This window comes from Sesamum indicum, linkage group LG15 (genome assembly GCF_000512975.1).
Source record: "Sesamum indicum cultivar Zhongzhi No. 13 linkage group LG15, S_indicum_v1.0, whole genome shotgun sequence".
Classification (NCBI taxonomy): domain Eukaryota; kingdom Viridiplantae; phylum Streptophyta; class Magnoliopsida; order Lamiales; family Pedaliaceae; genus Sesamum; species Sesamum indicum.
This window is the reverse complement of record NC_026159.1, coordinates 8,764,363-8,781,532: the sequence shown is the minus strand read 5'-3', so window position 1 is coordinate 8,781,532 and position 17,170 is coordinate 8,764,363. Positions and strand designations below refer to the sequence as shown.

General features: G+C 28.6%; 1 protein-coding gene across 1 annotated transcript; it reads left to right on the top strand.

Annotated features, from left to right (window-relative positions):
- On the top strand, nucleotides 5,262-16,346 carry LOC105178269 (serine carboxypeptidase-like 13). The gene is made up of 15 exons (XM_011101715.2): nucleotides 5,262-5,498; nucleotides 5,585-5,730; nucleotides 6,158-6,234; nucleotides 10,430-10,552; nucleotides 10,912-11,014; nucleotides 11,104-11,141; nucleotides 11,634-11,735; nucleotides 12,792-12,878; nucleotides 12,967-13,119; nucleotides 13,796-13,867; nucleotides 13,944-14,062; nucleotides 14,185-14,298; nucleotides 14,393-14,447; nucleotides 14,830-14,913; nucleotides 16,190-16,346. The coding sequence occupies exons 1-14, from the start codon at nucleotides 5,368-5,370 to the stop codon at nucleotides 14,911-14,913; spliced, it is 1,404 nt and encodes a 467-aa protein (XP_011100017.1). The 5' UTR covers nucleotides 5,262-5,367; the 3' UTR covers nucleotides 16,190-16,346.

The window sequence follows — 17,170 nt, the reverse complement described above, 5'->3', positions numbered from 1 at the left end:
AAAATTCTACGCGGTTAATTCATATATTACATTATTTGAATAATGTATTTAAAAATTTATCACCTCGAACAGAACGTCAAACAAAAAATATTGTTAATCCATTACTAGAGTGCATTTGATTATTTATAAAAGTGTATTTACATAAATTATTATTTTTTCATTTCCATACATATATAATTAAAAAATAATATTTATTTTAATTTACTCACAACTAAATAAATTATATATATTTTTATACATATATATAAATATATATAAAAGAGACATGATTTGACAATGAACAGTACTTTTTGTCTCCCTACTACCCAACATCAAACATACAATACTTATTTTATATTATCTCAAAAAATAAATCCAAACATACACACTATCTTTAACTTATTTTTATTTATCTTTGTTTTTCTCTCTCTCCACAAAATACGCAAAAATAAGTTAAAAACAGAACCAAACATTATGCATATATCTTGAACATACACTTACTTATCTTTATTTTTCTCTCTCTATCTCCAAAACACTCAAAATACAAATCTAAACACTATGATAGATTTTCCACCAAAAAAAACTTATTTTTCATATGGCTAAGAAATATGGTAAAAATATTTGTCACGGCAAATATTTTAGCTACCTTCGCAGATACCATGACCAACAACCGTCACATAGTCATGATCAATAACTATTTATTATAATTATTTTATTTTTAATCATAACAATTAATTATAATTAAATATTAAATTGATTTGTAATCCACTCTCTACGTATGGTAGAAATTGCAGGAATGGACTAGACTTGATATTTTACTTTCCAAGAGTTCAATGGATATATTTACTAAAACTATTTCTTTTTTTTTTTGGTTACAGTGAAACTCTAAAAGTTCACATATATATAGTTCTATAATTTTGAATTTTTAGTTTCATTAATTTTTTAGTTCAAATATAACATATTATATCATTTAATATATTAGAATATTTGCATGATAATATATCCATTTTTATCACTTATAATCCTATAAACTAACGTATGCCGTAAGTATACTTGCATACTATCAAGGATAGAAGTGTAAATTCGTGCACCATTAAGTTTTCTTGTCTTTGGAAAAGGATAAATGTGTGAAGGATCATCAATTCAACCAAAAAAACAAATAAAAATAAAAGTTTTTTTTAGTTCATTGGATACTTTATTTTAAAAATAAAAATGCATTGGATATGTATAAATATGGATGTAGGGTTATTGTATGAAGGTCGCCATAAGATTTTTTCTCAGAATATTTATAATTTTTAAAACAAACTCTAAATCCCCTTAACCAATTCAAGGTCTTTACGATCCAGCACCGATATATGTCAAATCCTATTATGTTTGAACTCATTGTGTCTGTCTGATCATTTTAGTATATTGGTTCATACAAAATCGTAAAATTCAAGAAACCCTACAAATAGCCATATTCCATGTAGCAAATACAATTTTTGCTATCTTGATATTCTTACGAGCTGATTTAAGCATCGAATAATTATAACTCAGGTCTTCTCAGCGTGGTTCTACGGCGACTTTTCTCGGCTTACAATTGGAATAATTGAGGTATATTTCACCCTTTTGAGATATAGCAATTGCTTAAAATTAACTTAAAAAGATATTATTTCGAATTTTTGGTACAATAAGTACGAAATCAGAGCCTATTTGGTTGTGTTTTCAATGAGATTTTTTTTCACTTTTCACTATTTCGGTAGTTGGGATTTTGTTTGGTCAAACCATTTTCATTGAGAATGCATTCCTATTTGAAATTATAGGTCACATTTGTCATATTTGTCTTATTTTGTCAGCATATTTTTTCTTGTTTCAAATCAATTAAAATTGTTTCAAATGGCAATCACTTTGATTATTTTATAATTTCACATATTCAATCAATTTGGTCATCTATCACATCAAAAATACATATACATATATTCAACATTCTCACACCTATATACCTATATTTGAAAATAACTAATCCAAACATATTCTCAATTTTCGCACAAAAACCAATAAAATATTTTTATACATTTTCAATTGTTAAAAACTGAAAATAAAAATGAAAACACAACCAAACGCCCTCAAATTGCTAATATTTTCTTGTACAAATATTACCTATTACTTTTAATGTTGTCCAAATCAAAGAAGATGAGTGGATGACGTCTTTGTTTTTGTCTATTGTGTCTACCATCAATTTTGTCAATATTCTGTAAAATTCTAAGAATAGTGAGGATGCGTGCTAAAATTATGTTCAAGTTCCGTGACGTACTTCTCTTCTTTATATGAATCTGACATTTTTCTCATGTTATGTTAAAGATAAAAAATATTATTTTATATTATGAATAAATATGAATTTTCATTATCAATTGATATTATGAATCACTTTGATACGGGCCTCATATAAAATAAGGAATTCGTGACATTTTTGTCCATCCAATTCGTGCACGTCTTGTGCATATAAGTTCCTCCTTAAGAGGGTCTTATTATTGGACACTTACATATCGATTTTCTTTTAGATTGTGTTTTAATACCACTCGTTACGAGCTCAAATTTATCTTTTGCAATCAATTGTTACGGAGGAAAAATGTTCCTTTATAAAATACTTTGGTAGGATCCTCTCGGGATCCATGTGGAATGGGGATAGGCAAGAAGGGAATCAACCCTAGTGGTGGTACTTGTTTCAGAGTAATACAATGAAAAAAAAAACGTGTGAAAATTGAATTTTTGGTCCTATATATTAGATTCTATTTAATGTTGATCCCATTTATTGTAAAATTTTCAATTTCAGGATGATTGATGGAATACGCTAATTGTAGTTAAAAGAGGCACACACCCCTCATAGTACCACTGAATGCGTATTTGAGAAAAAATCTTACTTTTTTCAGCTCTAATTTCTTCCCCAAAGTCTTTCTTCTGCGAAATTGCTCCACAAATATCCATCCAAATTAAATCTTTGTTTTTTTTTTTCAAATTCCCATCGAAGAAGCGAAGAAAAAGAGATTATTACTATAAATTGAGTCTTCGTGACCCAAAGTTGAATGATTTTTCCTCTTCTTCTTCATTTCGGCCACATCTTTTTCCATTTTGTGCAAGAAATTCACCTTCTTTCTCATTTTGAAGATTTTTTCGTCCATGTGCATATTGGTGGGTCTTCCGATTATAGAAGTCGAATGACGTTATTTTTTAAGAAATTGAAATTGAAATTGGATTTGGATTGGAAGAGAAAAAATGGTGGAGTAACCCTAATTTCTATTTTTTTTCTCTTTTTTGTCAAGCCTAGTATATATTTTCCCTTAAATACGCATCATGTGGAGGCATGTGCCTCTTTAACACCAATTAACGTATTCCGTCAATTATTTGATGGTGAGACCAAAATTTTGACAAATTAAAAAATATTATCCTAAAATTGAAATTTTTATAATGAATTAGAACCAAAATTGAATAGAACTTGATATAGAGTCAAATAAATATTATTGCAGTCAAATAACTTTTTTCTAATTAAACTATCGTTATAACGGTGAAGATATACTTTATCACATGTATTAACATGTGAAGACGTATAAAGGTAATTTGATCATAAAAAGATTAATTTGAGCTTCTAGAAGAAGGGATATAATTATCTCTTTATTTTATTAATTTTATTTATTTATATCAATTTATGAAATATTATTAAAAAAAATGTCCTTAATTAAACTAACCCCATATCAATTACCCCTCTAAAATATTAAAACCTTAAAAACAAAATCCTGACTTTTACTTTTTAAGTTCGAAAAGTCCATTTTACTGTTACAAAATTGCTTTGTAAAAAAACAATAAAGAAAAATTTTAAAATGTGAAAATTACTATTCGTCTAATTCTAAAGTACCGATGACTCATTTTATTTTAGTTTTATTTGCTTGTCAAACCAGCTTAAAGATAAATTTATACATATATAAAATACCACATTTATACATAATTAATATATTAGTTCAATATTTTTTTAGTTCATCAGCTCTTTTGGTTTTATTAATGGTATATTTGTTTTAGTAAATATATAAATATATACGTATGTATCAGTTTATTTTTAATTTAGTTTTACAAGCAAGTGAAATTAAAATAAAATAAGCTCCAAGTATTTTAAAATTATGAAAGTTAATTGTATATACACGTATAAAATTATTCATCAAGCTCTTTTCATTTTAGTAATCCTAAAATACTTGGAGCTCATTTTTTAGTTTCACTTGTTTGTAAAATCAAATTAAAAATAACTTGATACATGTATATATATTTATATATTTATTTAAACAAATATCAATTAATAAAAATATAGAATTGATATATATTTATAATATATATATATTCATACATATGATAATTATATTAATGTGGTAATTTTATGCATGTATAAATTTATTTTTAACTTGATTTTGATAAATAAGTAAAATTAAAATAAAATGAGCTACAAGCACTTTAGGATACAAAATAAAAAGAGCTCGATAAACAAGTAAAATTAAAATTAGACAAATAGTGATTTTCGCATTTTAAAATTTTTCTTTATTGTTTTTTTACAAAGCAATTTTTGTAAGAATAAAAAGAACTTTTTGAACTTAAAAAGTAAAAGTCAGCTGAATTTTTTTTTAAGATTTTAATATTTAAGGGAGGTAATTAATGTGCTATGAATATTAAAACCCAACCTATAATAATGATTTAGAAAGGGAGGATGATTGGATTTGGATAAAAAAATATTGATTGTAATAAAAAAGTTATATAAAATTTCAATTTTTATTCTTCATTTAACATTTCCATGCAATAATTTTATACTTATAAAGGAGAAAAACGTAATGATGTTACCCTCACTTCATATATATATTATTTCAAAGGGAATGTAGTTTCAAGTACAAAATATTTTTTTAGTCCCATAAAATAATAACGGCAGAATTTTTTTTATACCATAATTATGGCAGGTAACGCTTTTCGTCTCATGAAACTCAAAAATCACGTCCTTTTAGTCCAAAAAAAAAATTGTGATTTTGGGCATTTTTAGTTTCAAAATTACAGTATATTTTTAATCCCAAATGTCTTTTTAGTCCTGAAATCACAACCGACATGACTTTTTGGGATTAAAAATATGTGATTATGAGTTTTATAAAACTAAAAGAGTCACTTGCCATAATTGTGGCACTAAAATAAATTCAGCTCTTTTTTTATGGGACTGAAAAAAGTATTTTGTCCGTAATTTCAATTAACCTTAAAATAAATACTTCATTTTGGAACTACGATTATATATAGAGGCAAGTGAGGCGAGGAGGTCGGCAGTCACTCACGCCTTTGACGTAGCTTATCCGTTGCCAGAGAAACTAAGTAAGAAGAAAGAGAGTAGGGAGGATGAAATACTACTCTTCCTTCCATTTGCTTCTCTCTTTGCTTCTCCTTATCAACGCTACTGCCTCTTCACAATCCATCATCAATACCCTGCCCGGATTTCATGGAACCCTGCCCTTCAAACTCGAAACCGGGTCAGTAATATACATACATATATTTACATGTTGTGGGTTTTGTATATTTAACTTATTATTAACTTAAGTGTTGCATGAAATATCAGATATATTGGCGTGGGAGAAGAAGATGAAGTGCAGCTGTTTTACTATTTCATTGAATCAGAAAACGACCCGCAAACAGACCCTCTGATACTATGGCTCACAGGGGGACCGGGTTGCACCGGTTTTTCCGCGCTGGTTTACGAGATTGGTGGGTTTTTTCTTTTTTAAAATTTAATACCAATCACACCGCAAATATATTGTATTTGTCTTATAATTGATTCAGGTCCGATGAAATCCAATTTGTGTCAGAATTTCTCATTTTTTGGAAAATTTTATGAGTATCAGTGCGACCGAATCGAACCAATCACAGAACGAGACTGATATACTTGCGATGTGATCGGTCGCTTTTCTTAAATTGTATACCAATCATACTATAAGTCCATTGCACGTGGCATACAATTGGTTTAAGTTCAACCAAACCCAGGATTAGAATTTTCCATTCTTTGGGATTTCCCATATTCTTCTTCTTCTTGTTTCAATTTGCTTCAATGGGTCTTGGAAGAGGCAACAGTTACTTGTATTTTGATTAAGTACGAGATTTTTCAGCAGAAATTCTGCCCTGATTTTGGATGTAGGTCCATTAGCTTTTGATCTTGAAGCTTTTGATGGAAGCTTTCCTTCTTTCATTACAAATCCGTATTCATGGACAAAGGTTGGTACCAAAATTCTTATTCAAATCAGCTCTTATAATATAAAATTACTGACAAAAACAATTAAGTGATAATTTTAATATTATCACTAATTATATATATATTTAATGATAATACAGTTTCTTTTTGTCACAATAAGAAATTTTATGATTTTAATAATTACTATTATTTGTAAAAATTGTTATTAACATGAATCCATGACAAAAGAATGTGCATTAAGTTGTCACTAAATACAATTAGTGACTAATGTATAGCTACGATCTAGTGACAACTAAATTGTTACTAAGATGTATCACTAATTGTATTTAGTAACAACTTTTCATACATTTTTTATCACTAATAATTATATAGTGACAAGATAAAAATTATTATCACCTAATATATATTACTAGAAAGCATGACGTGTGATGCATGTATACAAATATATTTTTAGAGGTAAATATATCTATTACTTATAGTTAGTAATAAAAATATAAAGTTTGTGATATCATTTATGTTTCGAAACATTAGTATTATATAATTATATTTTTCAAATAAATTGATAATAATTTTAATTGATAAGAAAATTATTTATTTCTATTATTTGTAATTTAATTTCTAAATTTAATTGGTAAAATTAAATAAAAGATATTCCACAGAATTAAAATTTTGTATTTCATGTTCACTAATGATTAAATTTCATTATCTTGTATCAAATTCATTAATATAAAAATAAAATTAATAATATTAAAAAATTCCATAGTAAAACAAAAATAATTAGTCAAACCTCAATTTTCTCTTCATCCTAACATGTAGTTATTATTTAATTTAAAAAATTAATAATACAAACGGCAGGATTTAGGCCTATTTTTGGGTCAAGTTTCGAAGAATTCTCTGACAGTCGAAATTTAGCAGTTTTACGCATTTTTATTAAAGCAATTTATTTATCACCCTAACATGTTGTGTTCATTTAGCTTATAAAATTTACCATACAAATATTAGGGTTTAGGCCTACTTTTAAATCAAATTTTGTGAAATTTTGAGACAAACCAAATTTTAGCAGTTTTATATGTTTTTATTAAGCAAGTTTATTGTCTTTCATCATACAATGTAGTTCTTATTTAACTTAAAAAATTTACCATACAAATTCTATAATTTTAGGCCTTGGATTATGTTTACAAGAATTCTCATTAATAAACAATTAACAATATACCCCAGTAAGGATATGAATGTTTCTCATAATAGGAATAAATAGTCAAAATTTTTTCTCTAGTTTATATTTAATCATAAGTTGCACTTATTAATATTGTTAAAATGATACGTCCGTTATATTATTGAAAAAAATTACCATCTAAAAAGTAATTATTTAATATTAATATTAAATAAAATCAATTAGTGCAAAGAGAAGTGATTTAAATTTAGTAAAATTGAGGGTATTTATTCTATATTATAATTTTATTTTTGAAGTTTGGATTAATATTGATAGGTTACTAATATGCTATTTATTTTAAATTTGATTGTACCCTAGTAACTTATTTTTTATAAATATTTAAGATTTTTCCTAGCAAATTAAGCATGTTACAATATTATTTGCCTATTTATCTTTTAGTTAGAGTAGTCATTATTGTGCACGGTCTCTACGAGGATATAAAAAGAATCATAGTATGGGATTAAAAAAAAAAATTGTGAAAAGATATCAACGTAGTTTAAGTTGAAAAGAAAGAAAGAAATATGTGATAAGAAATAAATGTAGGAGGAGTTGAGAGACAAAAAAATAAATTATAACTTATGAGTTTATTAAAAATATGAAAATTTATGAGTTATATATGTATATATATGAAGAAGGTGAGGGGGAAACATGGGGTAGCAGTGGGTTGAGATATGGAGTAGTGGTTGAAGGAAAAAAGTTTAATTATAAAATAACTAAAAAATATTTAAATTACTATTACGGACAATTCTTTTATGAAAAAATAGAATGGATTAAAGGGTAAATTGGGGCAATAAAAAATTGATACGATCAAAGGGTTTTCTTTTATAATAGTATAGATATATCATTAATATTTTTCTATATAGTTTAGAGGAATTAGAAATATCATACATTTTTTTGTGTTATAATTAAATATTATAGTTGATCCCTTAAGTTTTCATTTAAAACCACTTTAGTTCACCAAGTTCAGTTTTTGACATTAGCATCCCTAAAATTTAGTTTTGTCTCAAATTAATGGTTCTGACCATATTATAATTGAGAAAAAAATAATTAGTTTAGTGTTTATTAAGTTGTCAACTCGGAGTTAGTGTCATTTCAAACAAGGGAAGTTAGCTTCATAGAATAATGATTTGTTCATATTTAAGAACTCAAATTTATATATATGTACAATAAAAAAGCAATTAAATCGAGTTCGGTCAAATACAATAGATCATACAATAAATGTGTATATTAATTTGATATGTATTTGATTACTCTTCTTAAATTGTACATCAATCACATTACAAATGTATCACATTTACCACATAAGTATTTCATGTTTGACCAAATTCAATTTAAGTTAGGATTTTCTTGTGCACAACACTCCTCGTTATATATTGTGATTGGAATTACCTTCCAAGGGTAAAATAGTCATTTCATATTATGCTCTTTCTCATTGACGGATTCTATTATATTTTTATTTTTGAGTTATTTATTTTCTTTTGAGACGTTGAAAACTAACATATTTTAATAATAATGAGCAAAACTTTGTAGTAGTGCAAATATATTGTGTGAAACATTATTATGACATAATATTGATGCAGTTATATCCTCACATATATATATAAATGCTCAAGAGTTTTTATAACTATTGTACATTTAACCATATGTTGCACTCATTAATATTATTCTACCTGTAGTATATTATGATAAAAATTAAAAGTAGTACAATCTTAAAATAAATTTCTATTATTTATATTAAAATTAAATCATGGAAAACAGTAATTTTGATCACATATATTAGAGCCCTTTTCAGTAAGTTCTATTTGTTACGATTTTTTGAAAAAATTACATCCCATAAGATGATATTTTTTTCAATATTAGTCCTCACGTGTATTTCTGTCCAATAATTAACGAAAAATCCCAACTTAATATTCAGAAAGTTTTAGATTTATGGGATGCAATGTGATACAATTGTAACAAATAGGACTAAAGTGAAAAAGGCTCCAATATTAATAAAAAATGTATGAAAAATGCTAACGTACCATTGAAAAAGTTTTCATCTTATGGAATGTAATGTGATAAAATTATAACAAATAAAACTAATTGAAAAAGGCTCCAAACAATTAATGAGAATTGTACCAAAATGCTAATAACTCTATTAATTATTGGACTAAAAATACATATGAGAACTAAAATTGAGAAAACTTTTAACTTACTGGATGCAACATGAGAAAATCGTAACAAATAGGGTAAATTGAAAAAGATCCCAATATATGGGACCAAAAATGCAATTTTTTATGAAAGTAATTAATTAGAAGTCACCCATTTTAAACCTTTCAAAAGTAATTTAATAAGATTGATATTTTTATTTAAAATTTCATGATATTTATTTGTTTCATATATATATATATATATTTAGTATTTGAAGTTTATATTAGTATTTTATATATTATTTTCTAATCCTATACATTTTAAATTGTAATGTGCCTAATAAATTGATATTTTTAATATTAATATGTAAAAATATTTTCTAACAAATTAATCACGTATTTATCTATTTATTTTTTTTAGTTGGATATATTTTACCATCAATGTCCAAGTACTTTAGAGGCATTAGGATTTAGGACTTTTAAATAGTCTTTCTTTTTATAAAATTTCATCCTCTAGGTTTTTTTATTTATTCTTTAAAAGATTATTTAAGGATATAAACGTCTTTTCACAATGGGAACAAGTACATGAGAGATTCATACTTTTATTTATAATATAGATATCAATTAGTGATAACTTTAGAATTATCACTTAATAGTGTGTCACCAATACCATATTTTCTTGTTGTGTGAACTAGCCAATCACAGAGTGATATACTTGTAATGTGATTCATCATTTTTTCTAAAATGTACACCAAAAACATAATAAATGTATTATATTTGTTATATAATTTATTCAAATTCGACCAAACCCCCTCTACGTTAGAATTTTCGGAGTACAATCACTCTACCATAACTTTTCCATTTATGGTTTTCCTACAGGTTGCTAACATTATATTCATAGACTCCCCTGTCGGAACTGGATTCTCCTACGCCACTACTACAGAAGCCTATAATACCTCCGACACTAAATCCGTCGAACATAATTACTCGTTTATGAGGAAGGTGAGGAGCTCGGAACAACGTAACTATCATCCATCTATGCTCTTTTCCCCTGTTTTCATTTTACTTCCAATTAATACAAAAATATGCAAGCAGCCTCTTCTGAAATTGTAAATGAGTAAATTATTCCGTTATAAAAAAAAATAGCAATTCACATCCCAATATCTTTTAAAATGAAGTAATTAACCCCATATGTTTTTCTAAATGAAGTTTACTTTAAAATATAAAGGGGGTAAATCACTATTATTTTTTTATACGGGGTTAAATTGCTCATTTACAATATCATAGAGAGGTAAATTGGATTAACCCTTGAAAGCTGAAGCAATTATTTGAAGCTAATTCTGTCTATTGGAATAATCCAGTGGTTGTCGAATCACCCAGAGTTTGTGAAAAATCATCTGTATGTTGCCGGTGACTCTTATGGAGGCAAAATCGTTCCCATGGTAGCTCTGGAAATAGCGAAAGGTGGTGTTTAAGACAATGAACTCTTGGTAACGAATTGTGTTGAATTATTCCTTGTCGGGATTGAGTTGAAATTAGTGCTGATTCTCCAGGTAATGAAGCTAGATTTGAGCCACGGATATTACTCCAAGTAAGTTGAAATTCTATAAGTTTTAGCTTGAATTCGACTCGGTCTAACCTGAGCCAACTAAAAAAAATATGATTTTTTGGTACGGATAATTACTATAACCAAAAGAAAAAGACAGTGTCAAATACGAACGAAACACGCCTTCTGAATGGTTATTAGCAGTTGTTTCTGCAAGTGTGGTGAATGCTTTGGCTACGGTTAAAAATCATGGTGAACATTGATTCATCATGGTAAAATTTTGAATTTTTGCTTTGATTTTATTTAATCGTAGTCTTGATTTACCATAGTTTCTAAACTATGGTGATTTATAGTATAGCGAAAACTTAATCTTTTTGTAGTGGGCAATCGTCATCAGTCAGTTTTAACACAGGGAGATTGTCTTGTGAGTGTCTCATTGAAGATAAGTGATGTGGTCGAGGTTTTTTTGCTAAAGGATAAAATCGAAAATTTTAAAACTTCGACCACATCAATAAGAATATTGAGGAATTGAAACAGGGGTACATTGTCGGGAATTCAAGGACAGATGCAAATAAGGATGACAACGAGAAGCTTCCTTATGCTCATAGGATGGCGCTCGTTTCAGATGAATATTTTGAGGTAGTTTTATTTACTTTTAAGATAATTATCATCTACACTCCCTGACCTATAAAATATTTACATAAATTATTTTTGCATCATTAAAAGTTACGTATATTTGTAAACAATGTCAGCATCATTTACACAAATCATTCCTATCTTTTGAAAAATTATATATACATCCTTTAGAAAAGTCAACAACATTACACAAACTATCCCTACTTTTGACTGCCAGGGATGATTTATGCAATTAAGCAAAAAAATTGTGATTATTTGCATAAATGAACCATAAATAAGAGGTTGTAAATATAATTATCTTTTCCTTTTCATGAATATCTTGGGAAAAAGAAAGTTGTTTGAGAAAGCACTAACAATTCAAACATGGAAGCAAAAATGGAAAATTCTAGTCAGGACTTAGTTTGGCTAAATCTGAATTAATTATATGGTAAGTGCAATACACTTGTCTTGTGAATGGTGTACAGTTTAGGAAAAATGAACAATCACATAGCAAGTGTGATACATTTACTTCATAATTAATTTGGTTCGACCAAACTTAATTTAGAGAAGAATTTTCCAGCAAAAATATGGATTATATTTGAAGTCAAAGTGATTATCTTGATTTCATGAAATTCATGTTAGCTGGTTTTGGAACATCATCAGCATTCACCGTATGGTCCCCAAACTCTAAGGTTGATTGGGGCTTGCATTGTGATTGGCCATTCTAAAAGGCTTAAAGGCAATTTTCGTCCCCTAACTTCAGGCCATTCTCGTTTTAGTCCCTTAACTTCAGGCCATGTTTTCACCACATCATCTTTTTCAGCCAATCACAATGCAAGCCCCAATTTAAAAGGTCACATGCCTGGCATGTGACTTTTTTCGGCGAGTGACTCAATTTTCCGACCAAATTTGTACCAAAATTGAGATTTTTCCAGTTTTATGGGACCAAAATGGAACCCTATTAACTTAGGGGACTAAAACGAGAATGACCTGAAGTTAGGGGACGAAAATTGCCTTTAAGCCTTTCGTATTAATTAGATAATATGAAATAAAATAACGAGTATCTTGACAATTTTTCAGCTAGCAAAAAGCAACTGTAATGGAGAGTATGTGAGTCCTGATCCAGATAACATAGGATGCCTTTACGCTCTTCGACTTGTCAATGAGGTAATGTTGCATTTTCTTGTGCTGTCATTTTTTTCCGTTTAGCATGTTTATGTATGCACGGATCCTTCTCATGCATAAACGGATGCAGTGTACGAGCCGTGTCAATGGCGGGCACATTCTGGAGCCGAAGTGCAAACTCATGTCACCAAGACCTAGCGTTTCTCGGTCGCCCCAACTATTCCTAGAAGATGATCCAGTTGACCTCCTTTCCTTGTCCAAACAAGAGAAACCATGGTGTCGTGTAATTTTTGCTCTTTCGTCTAACATATTTTGCCATGCCCCCTCAACACATGATATAGGGTTAATCACATTTTTTCTCCCTTGAGATTTGGTATAATTAAAAGTAGATTTCGTATAATTTTAAAAATTACATTTATTACCCAGTAAGTTTGCTTTTATCTAACAAATGGTTCCCTTCGTCTTTAGCCAAAATTCATTGTATTTGTTGTTATTAACAAAAAAACTGAATGAAAATTGATATTTATCTTTGAATGACTTATTACTCATTTATTATAGGTCAAATAAACTTTTTCCGACTAGACTACCTTTATAACAATGAAAATATACCCCCTGATCACATAAAAAGGGGTAATTTTCTCATAAAAAGGTTTATTTGACATAGAGTAAATCATAATAAGTTAATCAAAGGTAAATATAGTTTTTTATCCCATTTTTTGTTAATATCAGCAAATTAGCCAAATTTTGACTACCAGAAGGACTTATTTGTTACAAGGAAGTAAATCTCAAGTGTACTAAATATAATTTTTCAAACCATAGAAAATAATACGTATAATTATACCATATCTTAGGAGAGGGGAGTATAATTATTCTTATGATATAATATATTATTTGCCACTAGACGTTAGATATTATTGCCAGTACTGGGTTTTCCTAAGCAAAAGTGTTCTTGTTTGCAGAACTATAATTATGCCTCCTCTTATGTCTGGGCAAACAATGAAACTGTCCAAGAAGCTCTTCAAATCAGACAGGTAGATGAACAAACAGACAAGTTCGTATGTCTTCCTCCATTTTGTCCACATTATGAATGTATTAACGCAAATTCAGGGAACAATAAGTGATTGGAAAAGATGCAGTAGGAGCTTATCCTATGAACAAGATGTATTAAGTGTTTTCAAACATCATCAACTTCTCAGTGACAAAGGCTTTCAAGCCTTGGCATACAGGTGATCAAATAAATACCTACTTCCTAAACTATATCCATGGCTCAAAAAATTTCAATCAATTTGTATTTTGCTGTAATAATGCAATTTTTTTAATTATGTGTATGTTACCTCTTTATTTTCAGCGGTGATCACGACATGATTATACCTTACATGAGCACTTTGAAATGGATACGCGATTTAAATCTGACCCTCGACGAGGATTGGAGGCCTTGGACTGTCGACGGTCAAGTTGCAGGGTTAGTTTTCAGTTCTCGATTCCCCTCTAGAAAACTCATGCAAAGTCAATCCAACAAATGAAGTAATTATGTTAATTTTATGGTTTGCATGCAGATACACAATGAAATACAAGAACAATCAAGCAGAACTCACTTTTGCCACAGTAAAGGCAAGAACAAAATGTGAACTGTTTACTTTCAATTCCCTATGAATTGGAATCGTTAAGGGAAAAATGCAAGCAACACCCTTATGATATTGCTAATGAACAAATTACTCCCTTATAAAAAATAAATAGCGATTTATCTCTCTATATTTTATAAAATATAATAAGTTACCCCCCTATGATTTTTAAAATAAAGCAATTTATCTCCCTGTATAAGGAGGTAAATTGCTTCATTTTAAAAAGTATAGAAGGGTAAATTACTATATTTTTTTATAGGGGGATAATGTGCTCATTTTCAATATCATTTGGGGATAAATTACTATTCACCCAAATCGTTAAATATTGAGATAAATGGATGTGTGGCGGTCGATGGTGTGTGTATTTGCAGGGTGCAGGGCATACAGCTCCAGAGTACAAGCCCAAACAGTGTCTTGCCATGATCAAAAGCTGGTTATCTTTATATCCACTATAGGTATTTTGAACATCGTTCATTTATTCTTAGTTGCGCATGGCTTCGAGATATTTAAAGAATGCTAGTGATAAGCACGTGCGTCACACGTGAGTTGTACTAGTTTAATAACATTGTTACACTATAAATAATAATTTAAATGTATAAATAAAAATATATCTATACTATATATAAAAGTGTGAATCGTAATTGTTTGTTCTCCATTGTGAAAAGATACTCGTATTCTTACTTAAGTAATCTTTTTTGTAATAAATAAGAATTAGTTATAAAAGAATAAAATACTATTAAACAGAGTATTTAATAGTCTGAATACCGGTAAACTACTTAGACAATAATAAATATGTCCATTACAAAATATGAATATAAAAATAATATTTGTAACACGATTAATTTGTTAGAAGAGACTTTTAAATACTTTAAAAAAAATTAATTTACTACGGCACGGTAAAATTTACAATGAAATAGCGTCTGGATAATATATAAAATACTAATATAAACTTAAAAAATTTAAAACAAAAATAAATTTATATCATGAGATTTTAAGCAAAATCAATCTAATTAATTAGAAGTGCTTTTGAAAATTAATATGAAGAACTTCCAACTAAATGATTTTATTTTAATTTTAAAATTCGACAATTATTTTTTAGATCGTACTTTCTCATACTTTTGTTATTTATCATAATATTATAGAGGTAAAGCAATACTAACTACACAAGCCAACACAAAAAAACATCTTCATACATTTTTATGCTTTTTGGAGTTTTTGTACATTATTTTTCAAATTTGAGACAAAAGTTAAAGTTTAGAGATGTTAAAGTCAAAAAATGAACTTGAGGAACTAAAATCATTCTAAACAAAAACTTAAGGGATTAACTATAATATTTAATTCCATCCAAGATGAAAAATATTCAATATTTTTAATTCCTTAAGCTATTTAGAAGATGAATAATATATCTAACTAAAAGATAAATAAACAAATAATATTTTAACCCACTTAATTAATTTTCTTTGGTCTTAAACATTTATTAAAAAAATAAATTACTAGGGCACAATAAAATTTAAAGTGAATGCTATTATGAATAACATTTAAACACATATCCAAATAAAATAAAATAAAATATAACATAGAATAAATATCAAATCATGAAATAGTTTGATATTTAAATGAAGAAGAGATAGGAATCATTGTCGGCTAGAAGACCACACGAGTCAAGTGATAATTTAAATGAAGAAGTGATAGAAATCATCATCGGCTCCAACCACGTCAGTATTGTTGAAGGTTTTGACTCGGACATTTCTGAAGATGAAATCGAAAATGGTCCCTCACAGCTTAAAAACTCGGGATGTACTCAAGGAGTTGAATCTTGGTACAATTGAAGAGCCACGCCCTATATTCATCAGTACACTCCTGAGCCCAGAAGAATAAGAGTAATACTGCAAGATTTTAAGTTGTATAGAGACGTCTTCGCATGGACATACAAGGAGATGTCGGGTTTAGAACCAAAAGTCGCTATTCACCACCTTGGCATATAACATGGAGCGTATCATATAAAGCAGTTGCAAAGATTTTTCTTCCAGACCTCATCTCTTGCATTGAGACAGAAGTAAACATGTATCTTTCATGGTTGATGCGACTATCGGATATGAAGCATTATCTTTCATGATGGCTCCTCCGGGTACAACCAAATTAGAATGTTGCCCAAAGACGAAGAGTGCACGGCCTTTCGCACCCCTAAAGGAATCTACTGCTACAAGGTAATGCTCTTAGGATTGAAGAACATAGGGGCTACGTACCAATGTGCTATGCATAGCATCTTTGATGATATATTACATAAGAAGGTGGAATGCTATGTAGATGATCTTGTGGTTAAAACCAAAAAGAGAGAAGAACACTTGGCAAACCTCCAAGTAGTATTCGACCGTTTGAGGAAGTACAACACAAAGATGAATCCTCTCAAGTGTGCCTTTGGTGACATGTCTAAAAAATTCCTCGGCTTCATTGTTCGCCACCTTGGCATTGAAGTCAATCCTGCAAAAGTAGACGTCATTTGAAAAATGCCACAACCAAGAAATTTGAAGGAGTTGCGAAGTTTACAATGCAATCTTGCATTAATAAGAAGATTCATATCAAACCTCACCGGAAGATACCAATCATTCAACCACCTCATGAAGAAAGATGCCCCTTTCTAGTGGGATGAAGGATGTCAAAACACTTTTGAGAGCATAAAATAATATTTGCTAAATTCGTCAGTCTTAGGAG